At 41.9% G+C, this 27,431-nt stretch overlaps 2 protein-coding genes across 3 annotated transcripts; one reads left to right on the forward strand and one right to left on the reverse strand.

Moving 5' to 3' along the window:
• Positions 1–1,560: 1,560 nt before the first annotated feature.
• On the reverse strand, positions 1,561–6,098 carry LOC105276802 (5-aminolevulinate synthase, erythroid-specific, mitochondrial). 2 transcript variants are annotated; one of them, XM_011334715.2, is made up of 5 exons: positions 5,978–6,098; positions 5,811–5,894; positions 4,010–4,079; positions 2,126–3,414; positions 1,561–2,004 (listed from the first exon to the last, which is right to left on the reverse strand). In XM_011334715.2, the coding sequence occupies exons 2-5, from the start codon at positions 5,811–5,813 to the stop codon at positions 1,756–1,758; spliced, it is 1,611 nt and encodes a 536-aa protein (XP_011333017.1). In that variant the 5' UTR covers positions 5,814–5,894; positions 5,978–6,098; the 3' UTR covers positions 1,561–1,755. The 2 variants fall into 2 exon arrangements, with proteins under 2 accessions (XP_011333017.1, XP_026831037.1); XM_026975236.1 differs by lacking the exon at positions 4,010–4,079.
• A 2,672-nt stretch (positions 6,099–8,770) lies between these two features.
• Positions 8,771–27,428, forward strand: LOC105276799 (KICSTOR complex protein SZT2). Its single transcript, XM_026967778.1, has 25 exons — positions 8,771–9,674; positions 9,948–10,265; positions 10,340–10,417; positions 10,494–10,887; positions 11,039–11,259; positions 11,348–11,735; positions 11,809–12,058; positions 12,161–12,904; positions 12,971–13,170; positions 13,248–13,411; positions 17,421–17,730; positions 17,814–18,002; positions 18,173–18,751; positions 18,847–19,223; positions 19,309–19,405; positions 19,488–20,318; positions 20,463–20,739; positions 20,811–22,801; positions 22,893–22,987; positions 23,089–23,524; positions 23,634–24,009; positions 24,090–24,243; positions 24,810–25,026; positions 25,113–26,248; positions 27,077–27,428. Exons 1-25 carry the CDS (start codon positions 9,654–9,656, stop codon positions 27,206–27,208), a joined length of 9,975 nt encoding a protein of 3,324 aa, XP_026823579.1. The 5' UTR covers positions 8,771–9,653; the 3' UTR covers positions 27,209–27,428.
• The last annotated feature ends 3 nt before the right edge of the window (positions 27,429–27,431 follow it).

Genomic DNA, 27,431 nt, shown 5'->3' on the forward strand with positions numbered 1-27,431 from the left:
CTATATAAATAAATAAAAAGTTTACAAATGTTAAATGTATATGTTTATGTCTCATTATACATATACGTATACCTCCAAAATATAATAAAACATAATAAATCATTATTTACATAATAATTTATTATTTACATAATTAAAAAATATAATGCAAACACAAAGAAACAAAAATCCGAAGAAAAAAAATTATCACAACTCGGTCTCGAACCCAACTTGCGCGGATGGCAAAATACGAATCTCGCGCTTAGCCCACTAGACTACCGCGCTTCACGCCAAATTTAGCTATTCATGGTACTTTTCGTACCGCTGGAAAATGCTCACTTTTAGATGTAAATTTCTCCGAAACCAAGGCTCATACACCCAAACCCTCGAACACGACATTAATATTTTTACCTTCCCTTTCGAACGCACTATGACTCGTTCGAAAGTAGAGTTTACATGGGAAAGCTTCCTTGTGAATAGTTTGGACACGAATCATGTATCATTACCGAGCGTAACGAACTAGTTCACGTCCACTTTGTCAGGCGGCGCGTCAAACGTCAGGAAATGTGCCCGTGGAGGCTGGTGGCCGCTCTCAGGTTTCTCTCTGCTTCAAGAATCATTGTTCATATATTATCCAAAAATTAAATCCGTTTTGTCTATAAAAGTGTCGTGGTATATACAAATAAATTTAATTTGCCGCTAAAACGTGTTACATAAAAATAGAAGCTTTTTTTATCCGCTATAAAATATATTAAAACAATTTGACTGAATTACGGTTAACTCGTATTACTTGAAAATAGAAGTACGTCTGACTTGTTATTGAGTTATACTACTATTTCAATTTTTACTACTACCTCACTGAGAATAGTGAAAGCTCGTAACGAAATTTTTTGGAACTAATTTTTGTAGGCGCCATAAAATTTTGTTAGCAAAAACATAAGTAAGTTCCATAGACCACATTACAAGCTTCTATGAGTATCACGTATGTACGATCCTGTGAGCGTTATTTCTGCAGTAATTTACTCGAATTATCGTAAGTTACGATAATTCGTCGGCTAAATTGTCGTAATTACGATAATTCGAGTAAATTACTACAGAAATGACGCTCGCGTAAAAGTAGTGCAAGTCATCTGAGACAATATACAATCTAAAATTAGTTCAAAAATATTCCGCTACGAGCCTCTACTGTTTTTGACTCAAAATTGAGGTAATACAGGGATAATACGGTTTAATTAAAAAATGATTTATTTCTAAGTATAATAATATTTGACAGTTGATTTGACGGAGAAAATTTTGTATTTATTATTTAGCAATATTACTCCACGATAAATTTGACAATGTTTAATTCTAAATGGCAATTCAACAATAAATTGAGATTTTTGTCTAGATATTACGTTTACAACAAAATAGTTTTAAAAAAGAAAACGATATTAATCAAATAATATTATATTTATGGTAGCAAAAGTACTATTAGACCGTCTGATAAAAATTATTCGAAATCGCGAAATCGTTATTTTTAATAGACAATAATACTAGACCGGATAAATAATCAACAGTGTGAAGGTACACAAACTACAGATGATCAGTTAATATTTAACAGTTTATTTAAACCTCTGTTAATGATTTAACTTCGATAATATGCCGAAATCTACTACTGACAATTGCAAATTTTGTTGCACATAACAGCATGAGCATACATCTACTCACAGATATTTATCTTTTTGTACGACAATGATCACTTGTATTATGCCTTTTTTTATTTTTTATCGATATTCGTCAATGAACCAAAATAGCACGCGGTACTTCGGTCTGCTTAGTCTCCTTAGGTACATTCAGCTGATGGAAAACATCTAATGTATCTCGCACAAATTTATCCATCATGGTCCGAGTGTGCTTCGGCGTGGGCGCTAGTCTCAGCTTCTCCTCGCCCTTCGCAACCGTTGGATAATTTATGGCTTGCACATAATGTCCTTTATCTCTCAACAATTTGTCCGCTATCTGACTGCATAATAAGGGATCTCCTATCTGGAAACACGTTATCATCAATTAAATTATAATGAATTGTATCACAAAGTTATTATTAATTAAAATAAAATTAAAAATGAAAAAGTTATTAACTAATCGAACTCCTCCGTCAGTTTCTTACTTTTATTGGAATAATGTGAGACGGCGATGGCTCCAATGGAAGACCTGCGGCAGTAAGAATAGATTTCAAATAGGCCACGTTTTCCTGGTGACTGGTCCTCAATGATCTGCCCTCGTCCGACGCCAAGATCTCGACGGACGCCAAGGCCCCGTAGAGCACGGTGGGCGGCAAGGAAGTGGTGAAGATAAAGCCAGCGGCGTAACTTCTTATCATATCTATTAGCTTTGCAGAACCGACGATGTAACCGCCGACGTTACCGAACGCCTTTCCCAGGGTGCCGGAAATGATATCCATCTTGTGAAGCATCCAGTCTCGCTCGCCGATCCCGGCGCCGGAGTAACCGTACAGGCCGACCGCGTGGACCTCGTCGATGAACGTGATCGCGCCGTACTCGTGCGCGATGTCGCACAGCTCCTCCAACGGGCAGATGTCGCCCGTCATGGAATGCACCGTCTCGAACGCGACAATCTTCGGCACGCTCTTGTCCACCTTCGAGAGCAACTCCTCCAGGTGCGCCGCGTCGTTGTGCCGGAATATGTGCTTCGGCACGCCGCTGTTCCTTATGCCCTGTATCATGGACGCGTGATTCCCGGCGTCGGAGAAGACGCGACAGCCCGGCAGGATTCTCGACAGCGTGAACAGCGTGGAATCGTTGGCGACGAAGCAGGAGGTGAAGAGCAGGCCGGCGTCCTTCTGGTGCAGCAGCGCCAATCGCTTCTCCAACATCTCGTGGCCCATCGAGTTGCCCGAGATGTTCCTCGTGCCGCCAGCGCCGGCGCCGAACTTATCTAGAGCCTCGCGAACCGCACCGATCACCGCGGGATGACGCGACATGCCTAGGTAATCGTTGGAGCACCATACCGTGATGGGTTTCTCGCCCCACGAGTACTCCTTCGCCGCCGGGAAGTCCTCGGCCAGCCGATTCACCTTCTTGAACACTCTGTACGAATGGTCCTCCTTCTTGCGCACGATTTGCTCGTGGAAGAACTCCTCGTAGGGGAAGTGCGCGTTCTCGTTCTCCGCAACGCCCAGATTGATCACGTCCTCCTCCACCGCCGGACTGGCCTGTTTAACCGCGTCTCGCTCCCTGGACAGAAAGGGGCACTGATTCTGCACAGATTCCGCGGCTGGCTGGGCCTCCAAGTCCTCCGACTCCGCTGCCGCGCTGAACAGCCTTGACATTACCGGGCAGTGCTGCCGATAGTTCGTTATCAGGGACGATCCGTAGTTGCGAACATAATTTGCGGACAGACGGGTCAAGAACGGGCACGGCATGGTTCCCAGAAGGTCTGAAAATCGATTGAATAACGTTGACAACGGACATGCGGGAGGTGATTGGTGAGTGTGTCATAACGCTCTAAAAATATATTTTTATAGCAATGTTCTACGAACAAACCGAATATGTTATATAATGCAGCAAATATTATATAAATGAGTAAATATACGTGTAGAGCTAAAATGTATTAAATATATTTAAAAAAAAGAGAATAAGAGTGTAAGAGTGATAAACTAGGTCGTTGTTATCAACGCAGATAAATTGCAAATAATGCAGGTTGTACAAGAAATTGATAAGTGCATGACAGTGCGGAACTCGGGGAGTTATATCGCCGCGATAAACCGCGGACTCGAGGTAATTTCCTGAGCGGTCTATCTTTCGGAAATTGCGTAATCCGCATGCGAAAATGAGCGAGAAAACGCGCACTGGTTAGATAACAATTAACGATCGATCGTGTTTCGGATACGAAAAACAGGACTCGAGATAGCACTCATCGAAGTCAATGAGGCACGACGGAGCGAGGAAAAAGAGAAAGTGGTATAAGTAGACGCGTGACGCAGCACCTGTTCCGTCTCGACGAGAGCAGGAGCGCAGCGAACAGCCCTTACCTTTCGTGGCGTCGACGGCGAAACGATTTGCACCGCGTCGGGCGTACCGTAGGGCGCACTGTCGGATCAGCTGGAAACAGAAACGGAAGCGTGGAGGTGGACGTCGCTTGAACGCGCTGGTGCGTGCGAGAGACGATGACCGTGGCGGAAGTTCTGAACGCGAGGATCAACTGATCGCGAGAGATCGCGAGATGGAATTAACCTCCACGACCGCACGACTCGGCCGACGGCCAGCTACTGACGCGACGCGCGCGACCATGCGCGCACGTACTAGCATTCACGAAAACGTCGAATCGATTGAGCTCTCGAAACGGCGATTTTGAAATCCGCCGCTGCGACCTCGTTTCCATCGTCGCGCGAAAGGATGAGAAAGAGACGCGTAAATGTCTCTGAAGGGATTTGTACACCTCACGCGGCAATTTGTAATTTACGTGCATATTATTTAACGTGCTATTAAGGGGATGCTGGAGTTGCTAGTGAACTATTTTTTCACTATAGCGATGGTAATTGCAGGTTCGAAAATTCTCTTTATTGCTCGTGCAGAATAAAAAATCCTTTTCCGCAAATGAAGTATAGATAGAAAGAAAGTCCGCTCTGCAGGACTTTATATTCAAAATGGAAAAAAGTTAAAAACTTGCATTTGTCTTTTCTAACTTTTTTCCATTTTGAATATAAAGTCCTGCAGAGCGGACTTTCTTTCTATCTATACTTCATTTGTGGGAAAGGATTTTTTATTCTGCACGAGCAATAAAGAGAATTTTCGAAACTGCAATTACTATCGCTATAGTGAAAAAAATAGTTCACTAGCAGCTCCAGCATCCCCTTAAGCATTATGTAACGAGTACTATGAGAGAAAACTAGTCCCTTTTTATTTTAAAGCACGATGTTATTTCTTGCAAATGCTTGCATTGTTTGCGCAGCTACAAATTCTTTTTTCAACTTTGCGTCGCTATTATATGGTTTGTGAAGGTGTATATGAACGTAAAAATGTATTTAAATCAGATGCAGTTTAGTTGGACATTATTCAAGAACGATCAAGTTCGTCTCTCGCATTTCCTTGACCTTTTCGCTTATTTTTGCAAGGAAAAAAACAGTAAAAAAGCTCAAAGTACAAAATGATAGAGCACTTCTGGTCATTCATCAAGTTTCTAAGCGAGTTTTGTTATGATTGACTATTAAATCCATGACTGTTAATTATATGCATAGTACGAAATGACGTATTAAGTGTCGTTTACATAATTTATTCGTCGTGTTACTATCATTTGTATTCACTTGAAAACTGAAGTAACGAACAGAACGTTTCTTTGTTGAAAGAATTTTCTTATCTTGCTTGTAATCTTTTTTATTATTTCTCAGGTTTTTAGTTGAAGAATAAAAAATTCTTTTTTCTAACATTCTTCAATTTTAGTTATAAAAATTAAATTTTGTTCTCTTTATTATTTCTTCGTGATACAATTAGTACATTTCAAAATTCTAAATCAAATCATGAATTTGCCATAAATATATCCATTTATTGATGTCTCTACTGAAGAACCCATATTGCATGCAACCGCGCATGCACGAACGCAGCCAATACAGAAAAGCATGAGGTCTGTTCTTTATTGCTGAACTGCTGTACTAGTTCAGAGTTTATCTTTTTTACTACACATTGAAAGGAAAAGGATAAACTCTGAACTAGTGCAGCAGTTCAGCAATAAAGAACAGACCTATGTATAAGCATATATGATGACAATACCGCCAGAATTTGAATTTGAATTTGAATTTGAATTTAAATCGACGTCACGATTCCTACATCACTCACCATAGTCGCTTATGGTCGATAAATGATGAATTGGCGAGCGAGTCGTCGGCGATTCTTCTTTTACCCGCGCGGGCGAAACTTTCCCTTAAACAATTTAAAATGGTCAATTTAAATTTCCTTTAACTAGTATTTTTAATTCGTGCTTTTAAGAACGAAACTTCTCGTACTTTTCTGACTGTCGATGTAGAAAACGAGCACACGAGATGGATGAAACTATATTTCGACGCGATCCTGATTAAACCAGCTTTACGGACGTCTCGAGACTCAATGAGAGAGTCTGGACGAAACGTCGGCGCATTATGCTCTTCCTCGTTTCTGCGAGCTCATCGCCTAGAATGTGTGCTGCCGATCGACCAATCGCGAATCGTCGTTATTACGATTCACATCGCGTTTCTGTAATGACCCACACATTTTACAATCGCACGCGTGTACAGACGTCAGTGGTATCTCGCCGGATGACTGCACGTCATCTCTTAAATAGTAAAAGAGACATCATATTATAGTTTGTGTGTGTGTGTGTGTTGGAGAGAGGAAAAGATGAAATAATATGAGTATATTAAGTAGAATCTGTTTTACATGAAGAAATGCACGGAAAACTGCTATCTTCTGAAAATTTATTATCTCGAATCTATCTTTTAATAAACAGATTCATCAGTAATATGTTCAATATTAAAATGTTCGCGAATTCAATCATCGTCTATTAAATCATCATGTATATCAACAATTTCGACTCTCTAATAATCCATTTTGCTAATCTCTAATAATCAATCAGCTAGCCCGGTAAAACATTTTTTATACATCATCGTATAAAATCTGTACGTAATTATATAGAAACATATTTCTCCTAAATAAACGTTTCAATAAAATGGTTATGAAACGTTACGGCAAAACGTTTATGAAACGGTTTTGAAACCAATGTGCGCTGCCTGGGACGTTATGGAGGGTACATTACCATTGGCCCTCAAACATATTATCAGCAATCAGCAATACTACGGACCGTCATTAATGATACTGGCGAAGGACTTTATGATGAATATTTTTCAAGAGCCTTCAATTATTGTCGTCGTTGCGAGATAATCGCTTGCCCAATGTACTTCGCGGTTTACTCATAAAAGTAGTGAGTGCAGTGATTTGTCTAATGTCTAATAGTCTAAAGATAGCAAGATCAAACCGTGGTGTTACACGCGTGAATTAAGAATGTAGAAAACGTGGAAGGCAGTGGCGTAGCCAGACCTACGTTTTGGGGGGGCTAAAAAATATTGCAAGTGTGTCGGCTCTTCATCTTCGCGGTCCTTATATCCTCAGCCGGGGGAAGTTTTAATTACGAGTAACGATTCCGCGAATTCGCCCTCTATCGTTGTTTGTGGTGTTATCTCGCGTATCGGGGATGTTTGGGATTACGCCTCGCTCCGCACAGTGGTCGACTGGCTGCCGGTTGTTAGGCGCCGAGTCGCCACACACTCCAATAGAGTGACTTCATTCACTTTAAGATAAAAAGTGAAGAGTTTCACTCTTAGGGCGGATTCACACCTTGGCAGGATAGCAGAGGCCTTTGTGCAAAGGCAGATTAGGGAGCAACAAGGCTCAAACCGCAAACCGTCCACCAGTCTTCTGCACCCGATAGATTTGTATGTACCTATACCCCATAATTACTTACTGTCTGTTTATTAATCAAATAAAATTTTTTTATCACACGTAATATTTTCATACGTAGAAGCAGCAAGCGGAAAAGAAACAATTAACCGATAGGTTGAGTGTAATTTGTACGTATATTTATATTTTCTATTTTATTATCGAAATTTCACGTTTTGGCATATATTTTTATGATGGCGCTATTTGGAATACTTTTTTATTTTAGGATTCTTTTTGTGTCAGCGAAGATGCTGAGCCAAGCATCTTCGCTGATAATTGTGCTACAAGCATGACGATTCTTGGACAATATGTTATCCCTAAAAAACCTTTTTAAAAAAAGAAAAAATATACATGCCAAGTACATAAAAACTCCCAACTCGTAAAAACTCAAAACTAAATATGAATTTATTGTTCTTTCCTGCTCAATAAGTCATTCCTACGATTTACTTATGCAAGTTTATATGTATAATAAACGATCATGCTCGACTGAAATGATTAAAAAGATATCGCTAAGAAAATCATTCTCCAAAATTGTTTACGCAGATTATATCATTGTATATCAGTTGTTTACTCAAAATTTAAATCCAGAGGATCGAGTCTGTTTTATTAAACTAATTTGCAATATGTAAAAACATTTCGACGTTATTTAAGATTTTTTTATATATCGTAAGATTATGTAATTTAAAAAAATAATGAAATAAAAATATCTACTTTTGCATTTTTTAATATAAGCAACTACACGTACATTTTCTTTCAACAAGAAATTAGATGCAAATAAACAAATTGGCTATAATGTATCGATTTAGAAAAAGCTCAAGTGCAGCAGAAGTTATAATCTCGTTTGACAAAAAATTCATACGTTGAATGTAACACGTATTTTTTATAGGAAGTACGAGAGATAATGTTCTCGGAATTCACTTTCCGATCTTTCCTGTTAGACTCTGGGAATTCCCCTAAATAAATATCGAACTATTTATACATTTATTTATACATATCGCATTTTTATTTCATTTGAAAGTACAAATGTTTCGCAATTGCATTGTCGCAATCAACGATTACATGCATATCATACATACATAATATATAATGCATAATACATAAGAGATTAAGAGATAGAGAGATAATAGCTAGAAGAAGAAATTTTTAAAAGAGGACACGTGTGTTTTCAAAAATAATAAACGCATGCGAGATATCGTAAAATATATTTATTATGTATTTTAATTAAGAGAAATAATTTTGAAAAATTTTAACAATTAAAGTTTTATTAACAATTAAAGTTTTATTACAGCTTTAAAATGATTAATAAAGTTTTATTTTAGCGGAATAGGCAAACTTTTAGTTCGATATTTCGACACACATAATTGATTATATGAATTGATAATCAAGCCGGTATATCGTCAACTCTCTTGTCCGACAAATATCAGTATGTTTAGCTATAGTTGGTAATTAAAATTTCTTCAGTTTGCTTTCCATTAAATGGTAAATCTGCAATTCATCACGTCGAGAAGGAAACAGAAGGAGAGAACAGAACAAAGAGAGAGAAGTGAGAAACGCGCCACTTCCAAATATCGCAGAATATTCAAAAACAATACTGCCTTCGGTCGCGCATCAAAACACACCCACAGCTAACGGTATTCGACTTTTGGCGCGCAATTCTGTTTATCGATATCGCACTCGTTATTCGCGCTCGTTATTCTTCCTGCGATTTTGTTAGATTTTTATTCAACATGTTATGCGTGCAGAACGTGCGCAGCAAGGGCGCTTATCGCGCGAGATTTCTTTCAATTCCGATTGCAACGTAACGCAACAGGAACAACGTTCGCGACAACGCGCGAAGCTCTCGCAAGGTATCACAGTTGGAAATTCGCGAGCGATTTCGAGCGATCGCGTTTCACGGCGCACGCGGATTCGACCCGTGCATTTAAACACGCGGCGAAACGTCATCGTGCGAACGGTCATCAGGTTATGTTACATTATGTTTATCGCTTTACAAATATGTGCCAGCAGTACAATAAATAGACGACGGTGTGACCTTTGGCCGTTTCTGCGCATAAACTACTCCCCTTTTCACGATGATAGCGATGCACCGTATTCACGTAGCATCACAATGATTTCTTACTCGTGCAACGTGATGAGGACGATCTGCTGTTCAAGTTCAATGATTTTCACAACAATGATAGATTGATAGAACGCTCACGAGTGAATTTCGTCATGGCGAGTGCGAAAATTGAGGTAGGTTTATCATTCGCGTCGCAATAATCTTTCCGTTATTGTTTGCGACAGTTCGAATGGACATAACCTCTTTAGCAATATAATTTGATGCAGGATATAGAACAAAACAATTTACAGTCGTTTTGCGATATTTTGACGAAATTTGCGTAACGTTAAATATTTTGTGGCTGCATAACACGTCACGCTGTGAAATCACGATATTGCAAAATATCTGCAATGTTGCAAAATTTTTCAGTTATTGCTGCTATTGATAGAATTGTTTTCTTCATACAGGATAGAACTGTGCTAGAGGCAGAGACTGTCTTCTTATTAATGAAAAAGGGTTTTCCCATTTCACGCAATGTGAGGGCCCAGTGGTTGTTGGAACACTTGGACTCCTTGATAAGCACGCAGTGCCCAAGTACAAAGACTAAAGAGGCACCAGAACTGGAGATTGTGTCAGTACTGCCAAAAGATAGGCCTAACACGTGGTCCATAGATACTAGCTACCAATTTCTTTATAAAGTTGTTTCAACAACCTCGGTTATATTTCTGGCACACAAATACAGGATGGTCTTTAGCTTAGATTTAAGTCCCTCGCTTGCAACTGTTGTAAGTAACGCAAAAGCAAAGTTTTGCTACCGTACTGTGTAATCTTTTCGATACAGGTTAAATGTCCTTTTCAGGATGTACAAAATGGAGAAATTGTAATCGATGAGGTGTATCTAGCAGTAAAGCGGTGTCTCGAGGGCATAACCAGACCGGTAAGTGATCTTTGTCGTATCGGTATAGGTATACATGAGAAAATTGGAAACTCAATTTATCTTTTTATGCCCACAGTTTGTGATACCAGGCAGCAAGCGTGTGATGCAACCTGAGATTTATGTGACTGTGATAGCTCATACGCCGTTCTTTACAAGTCCGGCGCAGCAAGTACTAGTACAAGGATGGTTGGTTACTATGGACAACGTGAGCTCTCTCACGCAGTACATAGAGAAACAGCTATACCTGTTGGAGGAGAGAGTGGCGACCATCACGGCCATAGCTAATCAGCAGCTGGAGAATATAAGGGCCGAGAGCGAGCGGCTGGTGGGTAGGCTCTTTGACGAGAGCAGCAATTGTTTGAACAAGAATAGTTGTAATATATCTATAGTCTCGCCGGAGGCCAGTTTCGTGAATATGTTAAGGTACGGGATGCTGGCTCTGACGCTTTTACCTGAACACAGTTGCGCACGTGAGTTTGCAACATACGATTATTATTTATTTATATCTTTATTCTATATATTTATTTATGTTATGTTATTTACATGGTATTCTATACGATATTTGTTACTTACTGTGATCTGAAACAATAACGCGATGAAAAACGAAATGACCGCTTCCAGATATGGTGATAATCACGGACGGCATTGTTGGAATCAAGAATGCTCACACGTTGGACTCCATCATACAGCAGCTACGTGCGACCACTGTGGCATGTAGCTTCTTGCACGTGGGTAGCATGTACGATCCGCACTGCGCGGTCGGTCTGGTGCCATATCAGGATCTGCTGTACTTCATCGCCGCGGCCACGCTCGGCAGTTACATGTCTTTCAGTTCATACACTGTACGTAAGTTTTTAATCTAAGCCGCAGCGTTATATCGTTCAACAGCGATGTCGATCGCGTTGTTTAACGGTGTTGATCCACCAACAGATACCTGCGCACGGAACAGACATGAATCTTTATCATAAGAATTTTTTATGCTGGAAATTATATCGAAATATATACGACGACGATGTGTCGGATCATCATTCCCGCTGGCGTATTCAGAATAATTGTTTTCACGGGCACAAGACTGGCCAGCTCTTAAGGAAGAAGCAGGTTGATGCCAAAGTAATTTGTACCCTGAGTAGTTTGCTGTGCTGCCGCCTGAGAGAGGGCTACCTGATCAGAAGAGCCAGCGTGCGAGATGACGTTCTTGAGATTAATTTCGTGCTGTTATGGAAAACGAACGTCTTCCTGGAGTACTTGGTGACGTGTCCGTGGTCAGCAAAGTCGCTTTCCCTGTCCAACGTGATACAATATACCATTACCATAGAAGGTAGGTCGAAAACAACAACGAGAATAAAACATCGAATCGGGTCCGTAGCTAACGAAATAAACCTTCATTACAGCACCGTACGAGTTTTTACATGACATTACGTGCCTGTCGAAGAAGCCATTGAACTCGCACTATCGTCAGGGTGTAATTTCTCGTTTCTGGACGGCACTGACGTCACTGACCGAAAGCGATAATATGCTGGCGCACTTTAGCTGGTTCCCGGGATCTGGATGGACCTGGTACAGTGTACCGGACACCATTAGAAGCGGGATGCCAGTGTTCTACTTGTCATCGTATCCGTCACCAAGTACAGTTCAACTTAGGTACTTATTCGCTTCTATGAACGATAGCTATTAGTAAGCTGCAGCTACAATAAATATAAAAAAATAATAGTTTATTATTATTATTATTAAATATTATTTTAGTGACGCTGCCTGCCCGCAGTTTGGGCAAATTTGGCAGCCGGTCGTCTCTCTGGATCCACTTCAGTGGGCGCGTTGGATGCACACTCAGAGGATCACACTGATCCTGGCTTACGATCGGCCCTTACCGAGGCACTTGCACCAAGCGAATCAAAGCGGCCGCTTCCAGTGCGTACAGAGCCGGCAAGCGGCGGCTGTGCTGTACGCCATGCTGAAGAACTGGGCGACCTTCGTGCTGGTCGAGAATCACACGTACGTCCAGTTCATATACAGAGAGACGGAGAAGCCGCCGGTATCGTTCTCACTGATACGCATTAACTGCAAGGCGCTCTGCGTCGTGCTGAATATTGCGTTCGCCGGCGGCACCGAGGGCGTCGTGCGTCACAACGTGGTCGTCGACCTTGTCGACAGGTTGTCGAAGCTATCGTTGCCGAACAGGCCAACGGAGCAACGCGAAACCCCGTGTTGCACGATAATACACAAGTCGCTGGAGAGAATACTCGTGAGGTACGAGCGCATACCGAACAACCTCAGCATGGTGGTGTTTCCCGATGGAACGCAACCGACATGCACCCGAGCTGCGCTGGGACTGTTGGGCGGCAGCCTGACCACCACGTTGTCCCGGTACTTGTACCACAACCGATGGCTGTGGCACGTTAAGCGGCCGTTCGTTCAGACCATCCCGGGGATTACTTTACCTAGACTAAACATCACCGCGATCGCAAGAATACTCTCCACGATCACGAGGTAAATGCACGATGCACCGCATCACCGAGATCACATGACGGTAATAAGTTTCATTTTCATTTGCAGAATACGTTTGGGGGAGGGTTTCAATTTTGCATACTCGACAGCCGGCATCACGAATATGGTGCTGGAGGTGCAGATGCAGGGCTTCGGTGGCCACGAGAATTTGTATCCATGTATCATTCAGTACGTCCTGTTCCCGCCGCACGTTGTACCAAACGCGGCGTTAGAGCGCGACAGCGGCACCGAGGACGATACAGAAGAAGGTAAAGATATTCATCATCGCGAATGAGGGTGAAAGGATTTTTCGTACGACAAATTTGACGTTCTTGTCATCTGCTAGGTATTGCCGAGGCGGAAGTATGGACGGAGGATTCCGAGGGTTACAGCGATTTTCAGATTGTCACGGAGGTTTGGGTGGAGCCCCAGTGTGGTTACGTACAAATGCCCGCGCAGTCGATTGCTACGTACATGCATCCTCTGCAATATCATAAATTACCGGACGCAGTAAGTAGATTCTTGAAAATTTCTAATAAAAATCGCAATTTTAATTATGCTCGTTTTATAAGACAGAAAGTGTTGCTAACTGTTTCAGTTAGAGTAGTGATCAACATTTTCGGATATAGATATCAGACGTGTAACTTTGTTTTTTTTTCGTATTTGGTATAGATCAAGTTTAGTTATAAATAATTTCTACTTCTGATCTAATAAAGTTCAGTTTAACCTGTAAGACATCCATGAGCTTGCTTAAATTGATAAGACGCGATTAAATCTTCGAGTACGTCTTAAAAGTGATAAGATAGCTTCATTCGATTCACCTCGGTGATATACCTGCAATATATGATTTATACGAAGCAACGAAAATATTCAGAACTGCTGTGTTAATCGTGAATGTATTTATAGATTATTATCGTTTCGCGATACGAAATATCCGCAATCTCGAATAACGAATTTTCTGAGAAAATTCTGTAATTAATATTATATATATATATGTATCTGTGTTACTGGATCGTTGCAATGAATAGCTATTTGATAGTTTTACTGAAAACCGCCAGTTTGTTAATTCATGCGTGAAATATCGCGTTCACGAAATCAATCGGTATATAATTTCATTTAATCGTATCTCGGTCTCACAGATTCGTGAAACGAACGACCGTTCTCGAGCGTTGCTTCTATCCCCCTTATCTTGAGCTAACTTGATAGTGCTGCGTGTGGTAACAAAATTTTATTCTCGTGTACGGTTGTCTAAAGTACTTTATTTTGCTAGGTACTGAGTCTATATCTAACAGTAAATATCGTTACTGGCGATACTCGATTTATTTGGCCTACTCTGTTCTGATTTCTAGTCATCGTTTAGCTTTAGAATATTTCCCGTTCGGTATGGTCGATGTCGAGACGCCCATCCGCATTCTTTTCGGCGGAAGCGTGCTCTTTCCCAATTTCTACCTTCCACAACATTAAAAGTCCCGAAGGATAGCTTTATTTGCTTAGAGTGATACGTTAGGTCGAGTCGAATCCATTAGTTTCCTAATGTATGTTTGGACGAACTCGTGACGTTCCTTAGAAAATAAAGAATACGTTGCGATTTTCGTAAGCGTGTATTATGCACAAAAAGGTGAAAGTTAATTTATTTAAAGTTATATTTAAGAATGGTTCAGAAATGGTTCGGAATTAATAATTTATCTTGAACATAATGCAATAATGTTACGAAGATTCTCGTAAATATTATATCCTAAGCGTTTTAACTTTAGCGTATCACGCAACGTAGCTTTATCTTCAATCTTATCTTTCTTCCAATTCTGTGATAGAGATACTTATAAAATGCGCGTATGCACTGTCATTTGACAAATGAAGGACGATTACAAGAGTATTTACTAAAAATATTGCATCTTTTGTCACAATAAGATGTTATTGCAGTTTTCTCTGTGAATTGAACTTGATATATTACGGATATTTTATAAAATATTTGTTCTTAAGTATCGATTCTCTTGAGTTTTGCACATTCTAATATTAGATTTTATTAAATAATTATATATAATACTTTCATACATCTCTAATAATCTTCAAGTAGTTAGTACATTGTATTTTTATTTTTTTCATTGATATTTATATTTTATTTAAAAAAATGTTTTCTTTTCGCTTTCACACACACTGTAAATTATTATTATTTTTTAAAAAGTAAAAGCGTACAATTCGACAATAAAAATCTACATTCTCGTAGTGCAAATACATTTCTAGCGTAAATTCACATTAACTAGATAGCTGTTATCTGATTCACTCGTTACCTGGAGAGCGTTGCTAATCAGAAGACCAAACTTCAAGGTACACGACTGATATGTTCCAAATTATATTTTATTCCTCAACGAGAAATTATTTAGTTCATCAAAAACTTTACTTTTTAATAAGTTTCAGCTTTTGTGTGTATGCATTATAAAAGATATTCATATTTTTTATGTGGTATTTTATCAAATTTACGATGCATAAAATATAAACGCTGAAAGTTTATGTAGCTCATTTCTTTAGCAAGAAATTCATATTTATTTGTCTTTGCAAATCTTGCGAGTGAATTAAATTGAAATTAAATATAAACACTTATTTTATGGGTTGGATTTACATGATGACGTAACACACGCGATCTTTGAATATCTCACAAATCCTTTCGATAAATCTAAGATTTACGTCTGACGTACAGAGAAGGATCTCGCATTCTGTACAACGCAACTTTCATCAATTATCTTTTCCCGTCAAAACTAGACGAGAAGCGCTGTAACGGGAAGCAGCATCTTTGTCATTAGAAGTTGTTATCATCTCATCACCTCATAACGCAAACATTTGTCTATGCTTGTTTCGCAAGGACGCACTCGAATGATTTGTTCAAATGATGCTCTTCGTCATAACTTTTCCTTCTTCTAATTTCCTCGGCTGTTGAAAAAGATTCTCCGAATTGAGCTTGAGGCTCAAACAGTGTCTCTACTTGTTACGTTTGAATTTTTGAGTAATTTTCAGAAGAATATCAAAACGAGGAGGAGCTTAGTCTCAGTTCTGCCAGGTGGAAGACACATTTTCGGCGGTGTAGCTCGCGTTTCCGGTTCATGACGGAGAGACGAAAGCAAGGAGCGTAAAAGTGTCTATCGCTCCATGTCGTTATCGTTATCGGGGTGGGGCTTCGGTATCGATGAGGGTCCTCGGAACGAGGTTTTCCTATCAGTCGCTTCAGGTATATATAGGGCCCAATACTCGCCCTGCGCTCACTAGTGATCGGATTATCTTTTTCGCGTGATTTTACACCGTCATGTCGGCTGGCCGCCTCCAGCAGAGTTCCACGTTACTTTCAAGCTTTCTCTTATCACCGCCGAAATCTCCTGGTGACGATTCCTTATCTCGTTTCTCGCACACAGATTGCAAGTGATCGCGATTCTGTCCGTCGCGCACGAAAGTCAAATCGCAAAGTGGCCTTCACCCAACATCGTCGTCCTTGGAACATCATCGGTCATTTCAGTGAATAGTTCATAATCCTCTTCCTTCTTGAAAAGACATCCCGGTCTGGAGAGGCACGCGGCTTAAAGTCTCTGGTTCTCGTTATCATCAGGTGACTCTGCTGGAGATTAAGGCCGGAGAACATGGTCGACCGTCTCTCTGGGCGCAGCAGGCATACAACATCGTCCAACTCATCACTCGCACTATTGCTTGCTCCTCCTTCTCTCCGTGATCTCGTCGTCGGATTTTTCCCCTACGTATCCGCGTGGCTCTCAGTTGGAAGTGAGGATCTAGGCAGTGAGCGGCCATAGCTCTTGACAACTTGCCAGATCTAACTCTTCCAGCTCAGGGTTGCGCGGGCTCGACGTCGTTGGCCGTTGGCCGTTAGTGCTTGTTCCTGGGCGAGTCCCTTGCACCAATCATCCTGGATGCGGCCAGCGGGTATCACGGTTCAAGTGGAGCAGTGGTCTCTACGCTTTGTATGAAAGTGAGATTCAACTCCTCCAACTTATTCCTGATTCCCCGTAGTCATCGGAATTGCGTCAGCGTCCGTGAATCCGCTCCTCTGTGACTGATCACCAGCTCGTGGACGCGGCTCGTGCACGAGTGCGAGTAGCCATTGATCGTCTCGCGACCGAGTGTTGTCGGCAGATAGACTCTGCTTATAAAGTTTGTCACTCGTAGCCGTAAATTGATACTTAAGCTCGAATAAATTTACCTTAAGATTACCTTAGGCACACGCGCAACTTGTGTTCGACGTGTGTGTGGATGTGCGTTATATTTTAAGCTGCGAAATTAGGTATCAAGATGTTACCACACTTTTGTATATATTGTATTCTTTGCAATTATGTATACGTATAAATATACGTCACGATGCGTAACAATTGTTATGAATATTCTCAACACAGAATTTTCTCAGAAAGAAATATTTATATGTATATACACATAAGTTAATTTTCTTTGTATTTATTTATACACATTAAACTTTTTCATGAATCTCCTATATGATGTATTTATTGTGTCACTTTTGTCCGATTAGATCGCCAGAATAGACGAGGAATGTATTAACGCTCTGTTGACCTTAGAATACTTGAGCCTGTTGAGCCAAGTAACGCCAGTGGAAAAAGATACTGAAATCGTGTACGGTCAAGCGCACCAGGGGGTCAGGTATCATGGCGTCATGGGTACGTCCATGGATCGTATCTCCGAGTGTCCAAATCCAGCCGAGCCTCTCGAAGCAACGCCGATCATCGACGAGAGGATACACCCCATGTATTTCTCGTTCGATACCCTCAGCATTTTGCCAAAGTGTCAACAGGCAGAACTCTTGTTCTCAATGTTCGCTGACGGTTAGTCGTGGGATGATAGGAATGAGAATATATAATAAGAAATAAAGAAAATGAAAGACTAAAAATTGACCTTGTTTTGTCAGATATGATGCACATCGATGAGGATCGGGACAGCGCTAACAAAATCCTCATGGGAAATTTTTTGGAACACATGAAACAGTTGCATAACAAGGAGCTGTTGCTCACGTCTGCGGAATCGCAGAGATTTACGCGGATGCTCCTTAACAGACCGCGCGAGAACGGCCCACCATTACCTTTCTTTATGCAAGCAGGTATAGATAATAAGACTCAACGCGATGATGGACTCTTTAATCACATGAGAGCTCTTATCATATTATGAAACTGATAAACGTTTTGCGTTATTACGTTCCGTTGCATCTTCCGCGAGAATATAATACAATTGCTTTATTCTTTATCTTAAATTATACGATTTTTATTTTAGATAAAAACTATCAGGACGATGTGTCGGATATTTTTCCCAGATGGAAGTGCTTCGTTAAGGGAATTAGTACGACGCACGTTATCGTCACGATATTGCCGGCGACGGAAAAAGACGTTCGGTTGATAACGTACGCAGGCGGCAATTGCACGAGTAATAATTCCGAGAAGAATTGCGACTCGGATATTTTCGATCTTGATATGAACGAGAAGATACCGTCTCCGAGCTCGTACACGAAAGATGCCAATATATATGATTTCCTGGCACTGGAACACAGGGAATCGAAAATTTCTAGCCAATCCACTACCGCGAACAGCACGTCGAAGGCTAACGCGGAGCATAATTCTGACAATGAAGGCAGCCTCGTTATACCTGTATACGTGTATGATTGTTCACTAGCGTTATTGATTGACGCGTTGGTCGGCCAATTGCAAACCCCACAAAATAGAGATATCTATCAGGATCACACATTTAAAATTGGAGAGCAAATTTCTGAGGACTTTGTTAGTCTCAAGTCAGAAAGTAACACAAAGCCCTCATCCCCTGAACCGAAAAGTGAAGATTCTGATAATATTTCCAGCGGTACGCAAGAATTTATAATTTCTAGGATAATATTCTAGTATCATGATTCATTACAAAAAGAAATTCCATAATTAAAAATTAAATTTGTTTATTAGATCAACGAAGTTTGATGGAACACTGCAAGTTGTTGACCTTGGCACATTGTCATTGTTACGTAGTCGCAGTGTACAAATCGCTTGCGTTGCAACAGTCATTGGGCTATGAGGATATGGAAGCTGCTGTAGCGCAGTGCGAAGAAAATTTGATCGAGATTAACATCACAAATTATTTGCGATCTGTGTGCAGACATTTGAGTATGTTACCGGAGGGCCATCTGCTAAGTCAATTGAAATTCTCAGCATGCAACGATGTTAAACCGTTACACAATTTGATTAAGGATAAATTTAAGAAGATCATGGCAGTGGCATTTAGGCCCGTCCCCGCGCATCCAGAATTCTATTACTGTTTGCCTTCGTGGATGTCCGAAAAAATGGTTCGTTTCTTCGTAACTTTCCACACAGCAATGTGATACTGACAATTTGCGAATTTGGTTCCTTTCTTAAACTGGTTACTTGCAGGAGGTAGCATCGCAACGGACAGACAGCGATGACGATTTAGATTTCACGTGTCATTCGGAAACACCGGCCCCAAAGACAGACGACTCTTCCAATCAAGGTAGCTAATAATGAAAATGTGTTCTATCGCAAAGGCGAAAGTCTTTGTCGCAGAATAATAAATAAATATCGTGCATGTTCAGTGAGTCAAGCTGTCAATATTACGTGGCCAGCGACGAATCTTCACAGCACTGGGAAACTGTCATGCTGCAATTCCAAGAATTCACTCGTAAGCGACTTCGGGGAGAACACATGGGACAAGGATCAGCCGCTCTTCTTGCACCTGAGCTGTTCAATTCGTTTTCGTTCGGAGTTCTCGAGCATACCTGTCAAAGTGATGCCCACCTGTTTCACCGAGATCGTCCAAAGAATAAATGACGGCAAGGAGAGAAATCTCGCGGAGTTGAATCTGGACGATATAAAAGTCACTCTGGACATTATCTGTTTGAGTCTACCGAAGGAGGTGTTGGAGGTGTCACTGGAACGTTATCCCGCGTTCAGGACAACGTCCTACTGCAGTGCCTCGCCGATTGGCAGTATGCCAAGCGGCAGCAGTCCGGACGCGAATGCGAAGAATGAATCGATGCAGGAGAGAATACAGCAGCCACCTGAGCATCATGCCGTGACCAACCTGAAGGACGAGATTGAGTGGCTGCTGCGGGATGAGACCGCGACGGCACTTCTGGACCATCCTTCGCCGACTGCGGAGACGTTAAGATTCATCGCGCATCACGTATCGAACTCAATTGGGAAATCCAGTTGCTTGATGGACAAAGTGCCTTTACACTTCGTCTTTTCGTCGGAGAGCAGCGCACCGAAATTCCTGAAGGAATTGAAGAATCTCGAAATCGATAAATATTGCATTTGTCAAGAGGCCGACTTGTTTTACTTCGTCAAGAAACCAGAAGCGACGATATCAGATACAGAATCGAATGTATTATACATAGACGAAGAGGAACCACAGCCGAGAGAAGGTAAACGATTCGATATTATCAAGTTGTATTAATAAAATTATTTCCTCATAAACATAATAGATAATATCTGCCTTTTTTTCAAAGATGGTATCAAATATTAAAAAATTGCCTATTTAGATTTTCAACGATCGAAATTGATTACAGATGAAAGTGTCGAAAATATGGATCAAGACGAAATATCGATTACTGCAATCCAGATAAACGGACAGGATTCTGGAGACGCGCCGGGTTATTACTCCGAGATTTCAAGCATAGCCGAGGGGAAAAACGGTACGGAAGACGGATACGAAGGGGATAGCAGTAATTCGGACGACGATTATCAGTGGTTGATAGAACTCGATAAGCAGAGAAACCGCTTACCTAATTTCTGGCTGATTTTGAACATCGAAAACGCTCACGTTAACGTTTATTTTCACTGCAGGTGGGTAATTCGAAGATTATTTACACGATAACCACATATAAATGAGAACCTTATATAATGTTCTTACACAGATTTTTGGAGCTTTCCTCGCCCGAAGTGGACTGTTACTCGCAAATACAAAAGATGCTGCTCGCTCAGATCAAAGCTATATGCCGGCGAGTGAATCAATACTTGCTTCTACAAAATCTTCACGACACTCGCATATGCGATCAGTTGTTAGAGCCCGAGTCCACTGAAGATTATAATACCTGGAGGGGAGAATCCAACAGCGAATCCGGGAACATTTTCCAGAATCACAGTTCCTCCGCCTCGAATTTCACACCGGGCATGTTCAGGTGTCCCGTCATCTGGGAGGAGCCCTTCAATCTGCATCCCCGTTTAAAAACCGGGCCCGGCAGATCCGGATTGTCGAGAGGAATCAAAGCGCTGCACGGCGTGCTCAACAGACTGTCTGTTAACAATCGGAACAACATGTTCGTTTATCAGGAGAACAACGAAAACGTGTTTTATCTGCGTCTTCACGAGCAAACGAATGACGGAAAACCCCTTCAGAATAAACTGTCCGAGAGCGACGAAAAACTGGTAGTTTCGCGCAGTAACAGCGTCGCGTCCCTGTCGCAGGCTAAAAGCATCGGCCTAACGAACGACCACGCGTCGTCGAACGACACCCGGCCTAGGGTACGTTCGTTCGGCGAAAAGGAATCGGACATCTTGAACCGAACTGGCGACTCGATCATCTTGATGGTGCACGGAATATCAGAGGCCGGTCCGGAGGTCAAGCGGGACCTGGTACAGGTGCTGCAGAATCGTCTCGACGACGCGGTGCTGGAGGTACTATCCGTGATGCTGTCGCGCAACCCGATGTGCAAGCTGACGCCGGCGGACGTGCACTTCATCCAGAAGCCGTACAAGTCGCCCGAATGCATAGTGCAGTTGTCCGTGCAGCCGCACTGCCTGCCGTACATAGACGCTCTAGGATACTACCTCAGGCAGAACATCTTGCAGTTCTTGTACACGCCCAAGTACATGGACGTCGGCGCGCATTATCATTTTCAGGATTACTCGCCGTTGGACGGCACGAGGAAGAGGGTGTCCGAGTCGGATATCTTCCTGTACAATCAGAGCCACTCGAGTGGCAACAAGGGCATAGCCTGCATCGCGTTAGCCATCACCGACAGCAAAGCAGAGTCCGCGACGTCCTCGGCGGACGATCACGGTCGCCAATCGAGCTTTCCCAAGATACTGAGAGTCGAGAATTTCGAGAGCATCGTGTCGACCACTATTTACGATCTTAAGAATGACTCCAACCAAAGCGCGGAAACGTTGATCGAGTTTCGAATCTGGAAGCAAGGTAAAGTCAACTTGGAATCGTTGATCATGAAGCTGTCGTCCGCGGTGAAGCACGGCACCTGGGACTTGGTCACGGAGTACAATCTTCTGGCGACACCATTGACAGAACCGATCACTATCGATCCTTCGTCAGTGCTTAAAGAAAGCGTAGTGGAGAGCACAGGTACTCAGGTACCCTCGAAGACATTATCGCAATCGCAAAAACTGAGCGATAATTCGTCGATCGATCAGTACGAGCTCGGCGAGGAGGGAAAGTTGAACGAGATTTATCACACTACATTGGCACAATGGTTCCAGTTTGCTCTGGAAATGAGCGTCCCGGCTGTAAAGAAACACGAAGTGATCATCCACCATCGGCATGCAATCCCCGTGATCGTGAGGGAGCTGCAGAACCTCATGCGTTCCCAGGATCCGGACACGTCCAGTAGAGTCTTTGTCTTACAGGATCGGCAACCGTTCCTGAATCAATTCGTTGTTTCGCGCAAGGTGGGATCCGTGCTCAAGTGGTCTGAAAATGTCCGGAACCTTACCGATCAGTCAATGGCGGAGACTTCGGATCGGGAAGGAGGCAATTCGCCGGTGTACGTGTCGCATGAGTTTAACAAAGACGAACAAACAACTTATACCAAATGTATCTTGATAGCGAGAAATTTTCATCAATGGAAAGCGTCTTTGAGTAAAGAAATAGACCCGGAACTGCTTGCTCCTAAGGGTTAGTTTAAATTTAATGCAATAATTCTTAATTAGAATTAAAAATCTCACGTCGCACTGATCCTTTTGCACACACGTTTTCTATGTTGCAGATCAAAAACAATTACAAAAATTCAATCCTTTGATATCGGAGTCGAATTTTGTGCCTAGACAGAGGATACTGCTAGCTGAAATACAAAGCGATAGTGTTAGTGCTTATTACGATTGCATACAATTTAATTTTAATTTAATTTAATTAATAAATTAACTATTTTTAAAATAATTTAATTAAATATTTTACATTTTCAGATAATTATTTACATGTATAACTGGTCCAAGGAGAGATCAGAAAAATTAATAAAACAAACGACAAATTTGGGCACGTGGCTCTCGTCCAGATCGAGCTTGTTCACCAATATAATTATGCAAAAATTGGGTATATTCCACCATAAACTATCCCGGGAACCTCAGCAAAGAGAGCACAACTCGCAATATTATCAGATCACTGATATGGAGAGCCTCACCAAGTTTCCGACTCAGTTGAATGCCGATAACAAAGACTGGACGCGGTCGAGCAACCGAATGCAACAACCGATGAAGAACAATGCGTTCTCGTGGATGCAGGTGGTCGGCCAGGTAATGCGCGACGCGAAACCAAGCGCTTCGCATTCCTACAACACGGACGCGATCGTCAAAGCTGCTCACGATCTGCAGGACTTACGTCATCGGGAGAAGAAGATCAAAGGTAAGTTCGCGATGACAAATGTAAAAATTTGCACGTACGGAAAAAAATACTAACGCGTTCTGTGTGAATAAAATATTCAAAAGTATACATCTCTCTGAAATTCTTGCAGAGGATGTGGAGAAACTGTACGCGATGTGGCAAAATCGCACCTCCAACATACCGATATCGTTGAACGCTCTGAATACGTTCAAACAGCATTCTCGCCTGATACATTTCTGCCACACGCCTCTACTGTTTTTGCCGGCCTGGCGTCTGCAATCCGCCGCTACGAGGGATCACTCGTTGACGTCGCCACAGCCATTTCACAGCAACGCGATGCAGCACCAACAATCGCCGCAGATAACGCAGACGAGGCTGGAGGCGACCAACGCTATTATGATAAAATGGCATCAGGAACTTTGCAAATCGATGCTGTCCGAGTACAAGCAGTACTTGCAGATCTTGGGCTTCAATCCAATCCAAGTGGAATCGCCGCAAAGCAAAACGTTTGTTTCTCGTCCCTAGCATCGCTTTAGATTTACTGAGACGAACGAAGATCTACATAAATGTATCGCACTTTTTACAGAGACGAGGAGGAGTCTTATTACCTGAAAAAGTTGATGCTCGGCGGTGTATTATTGTTCGAAATCCACTTGTCACAACCGTTTTTTATCGTCAAGCTGCACATCATCGAATGCAATCGCTTACAGACGAAGACGAGCAGCGGCATGATGAACCAGGTGAGATATATAAATCTGGAATATTATGTCTCATTAAAAAATTTTATTATATTATATTAATTTTATTATATTATAATATATTATAATTCCGTATATACAGGGTGTTTCCTAAGTAAGTTTCCTAAGTAGACAAACTTAAGGAGGATATTCCTTGGCTTATTTTAAGAAGAAAAGGTCATATAAACATATGTCCTAAACTGCTTTGTTTTCCAAAAAAAGTACAGCACTGCAGTATCATGGCTGCAGGTGGACATTTTCAGCAGTTACTGTAATGTTATTATTTTTCTTTTTAGTTACTATTTTCTTTTTCGTTATAATTTTTCTTTTTGGTTACTATTGTTTTTCATTTGTTTCATTTGCAATAACACAAACTGTTCTATAATAAACGAAAAGTGAACGAAAACAGTGATGTACTTTTTTTTGGAAAACAAAGCAGTTTAGGACATATGTTTATATGACCTTTTCTTCTTAAAATAAGCCAAGGAATAGCCTCCTTAAGTTTGTCTACTTACTTAGGAAACACCCTGTATACGAAAGAGAACATTGAAAAATTGAATCTATTGTAGTTCGTGCTAAGTTTCGTGGACGTGTGTGACAAGATCAAGATCAACATGCACCTGCATTCGTTTACCTACGACTTCCACTTGCGTTGCATCCATTCCTACATTGCCGGAACAGGACTGTGGTCTTTACAACAGGGCTACCACCTCACTCACTTTATGGACGACTTCATCAAGTACTACAGCAAGGCACCGAATTATGCCAGGAATCTTATATACAGCGGTAAGCACGTTCGGCAATGCGTCTTAGACTCATCTCGCTTCACATCTCGTAACGTGATGTACTAGACAGATGTTTTACGATTTCAGATGTAATTACGATACGCAATATAGCGACACCCGCGCGTACCCTGTACTCGTACCTGCTCTCGCACGAGAAGGTGTACGGCATGCGCGTGTTCGTGATGTCCGGCGAGCTGCAGGAGTCTCACGACAACGAGTACGTCCTGATCAGGCTGCAGAGCACCCCGCTGGTCAGTTATTGCGACGCCCACGACACTAGATACACCGATGACTTCGACGTCGCGCTGATCGTGTCGCGCATGGAGCAGCCACCGCATCTCGAAAGGACCGAGATCACCCTGAAGTATTACCTGATGCTGACGAGCAAGAGGGAATTGTATCCTAAGCGAGAGGTGGAAAACAACAAACTCGGCAAATTCAGGACTGTGTACAGTGTACAGGGCAAATCAGCGACCAGCTCGTACACCGAGAGCCCGGTGGAATCCGGTCCAGCTTCGCCGGTGCTACCGTTCGTGAAGGATAATGCCAAAACCGAGCTATCGGACTCTGACGCGGGACGGGAAAGGAACCTCGATTCAATCGACACGACGGCAAAGGATGCCGACATTAAAGCGACGAACTGCAACGTCCAAAACAGCATGGCGCCGACGCCACCGCCCGTTCCAAATTCCCCGTTGGCGCAGAGTTCCAGCATTCCGAACGCGACCGTGAACACGTCTTCGTCGTCATCGTCATCGTCGCCGTCGCCGTACCTGGTACAGATACGCCAGGAGTCGGTCAACTATCTGGGCTACTACTCGTCGCACGAGCAGCTTATGCAGCAGATGATTATGTCCCAGGCGCAAACTGCACGCCAACACATCACGAGTATGGTAGAGCGCGGCGCGTTGCAGTGCCGCACGCACCTGCTCTGGGACAAGCTGCTGGAGAGCAAATCCTCGATGACGTACACCGAGTTCAAGGAACTGTGCTCGCTGGCGCACATCGAACCCCTGCCGAACCTGGATGTCAGACTCAGTCCGCTCGTCAACCAGCCGGTCTTGTGGTACCAGGCGTTATCCAAGGTGCTGCAGAACAAGTACCAGGAGCATCACAAGCAGTTCATTACCCCGGATGGGAACGTTACTCATCATCTTATACTGCATCCGACGCTTCTTCAAGCGTTTATGATGCTGACTATCGATTTGCACACGTCAAGAGGAGTAAGTACCAAGTATTCAGCTCTCTTCATGTTGAAGGCAAAGCGCGGGATCTTGAGTGAATGAAACTGGAATGCAGTAAATTAAGGGGGGAGCCTGCTTTAGAACGCTGAAAATAAGGTATATTTTACGAATTGTTTTTGGAGAAACTATACAGCGGATCATTATAAAACTTTGATGCATTTATTAGTACATGTTTAAAGATAAAAAAAATTATTTTTTGATTTGAATATATCGCCTGTAGAGGTCGTCCTGGAGAAATCTTAGTGCAGCCGCGTCGCCGGCATTGCAAATTGGTGAGCATTCTCCTGCCTCCAAATTTCGTCTAAACTGAAAAATTGAAATGTGTTCTCGTTATTTATGAATTCCCATCGTCGATGAACCAAAGAGAGAAGAAAAAAGTTGAAAAGTGCCAAAATGGTGGAGCTTAGAACACAAAAGTACGATTTTTAGGCAAAGTTGTTGAACTTTTTCATGCAAAAGTAATTGTTTAACTTAATGTTTTTATGAATATTAAAGGTTCATCGACGATGGGAATTCATAAATAACGAGAAAATATTTCAATTTTTCAGTTTGGATGAAATTTGGAGGCAGGAGAATGCTCGCCAATTTACAATGCCGGCTGCACTAAGATGCCTCCAGGACGACCTCTACAGGCGATATATTCAAATCAAAAAATAATTTTTTTTATCTTTAAACATGTACTAATAAATGCATCAAAGTTTTATAATGATCCGCTGTATAGTTTCTCCAAAAAAAGATTCGTAAAATTATACCTTATTTTCAACGTTCTAAAGCAGGTTCCCCCCTTAATTACATGTTTCTTTTCAGGATTTGTGCGCCGTTTATCGAAAATCGACAGAGATTAACATGCCGATGAACATGGAGGACGTTTACGCTCTAATCGAGGGTTTCGTGAATGCCTGTTGCTTCCACTTGTGGATGGGTCTTTGCAGCCAGTGATAACATTCCGAACGTACGATACGACGGCGCATTGCCTCTGAAAGCTTCGACTTGTAATGTACTTATAGAGATTTTGATGCGCGATGCGATTCACTCACCGATCTAGCAAATTTATTCTCGTTCGAATGCGCGGATCAGCGTATTCTAGTTGTTAACATGGATTATTACACTTGTAAACGACTTTGTAAATATGAAATATATATTTTCATGTTACATACATTAA

Source organism: Ooceraea biroi, chromosome 2 (assembly GCF_003672135.1).
Source record: "Ooceraea biroi isolate clonal line C1 chromosome 2, Obir_v5.4, whole genome shotgun sequence".
Lineage (NCBI taxonomy): Eukaryota > Metazoa > Arthropoda > Insecta > Hymenoptera > Formicidae > Ooceraea > Ooceraea biroi.

Bases quoted from the DNA above. Each gene is read 5' to 3' on its own strand.
- LOC105276802 (XM_011334715.2), bottom strand. The intron at 3,415-4,009 runs GTAAGGGCTGTT...ATCGATTTTCAG, and splicing joins CGCCGTCGACGCCACGAAAG to ACCTTCTGGGAACCATGCCG. The intron at 2,005-2,125 runs GTAAGAAACTGA...ACGTGTTTCCAG, and splicing joins CTCACATTATTCCAATAAAA to ATAGGAGATCCCTTATTATG.
- LOC105276799 (XM_026967778.1), top strand. From the start codon at position 9,654: ATGGCGAGTGCGAAAATTGAG. The intron at 13,171-13,247 runs GTAAAGATATTC...GTCATCTGCTAG, and splicing joins CGAGGACGATACAGAAGAAG to GTATTGCCGAGGCGGAAGTA. The intron at 17,731-17,813 runs GTTAGTCGTGGG...TTGTTTTGTCAG, and splicing joins GTTCTCAATGTTCGCTGACG to ATATGATGCACATCGATGAG.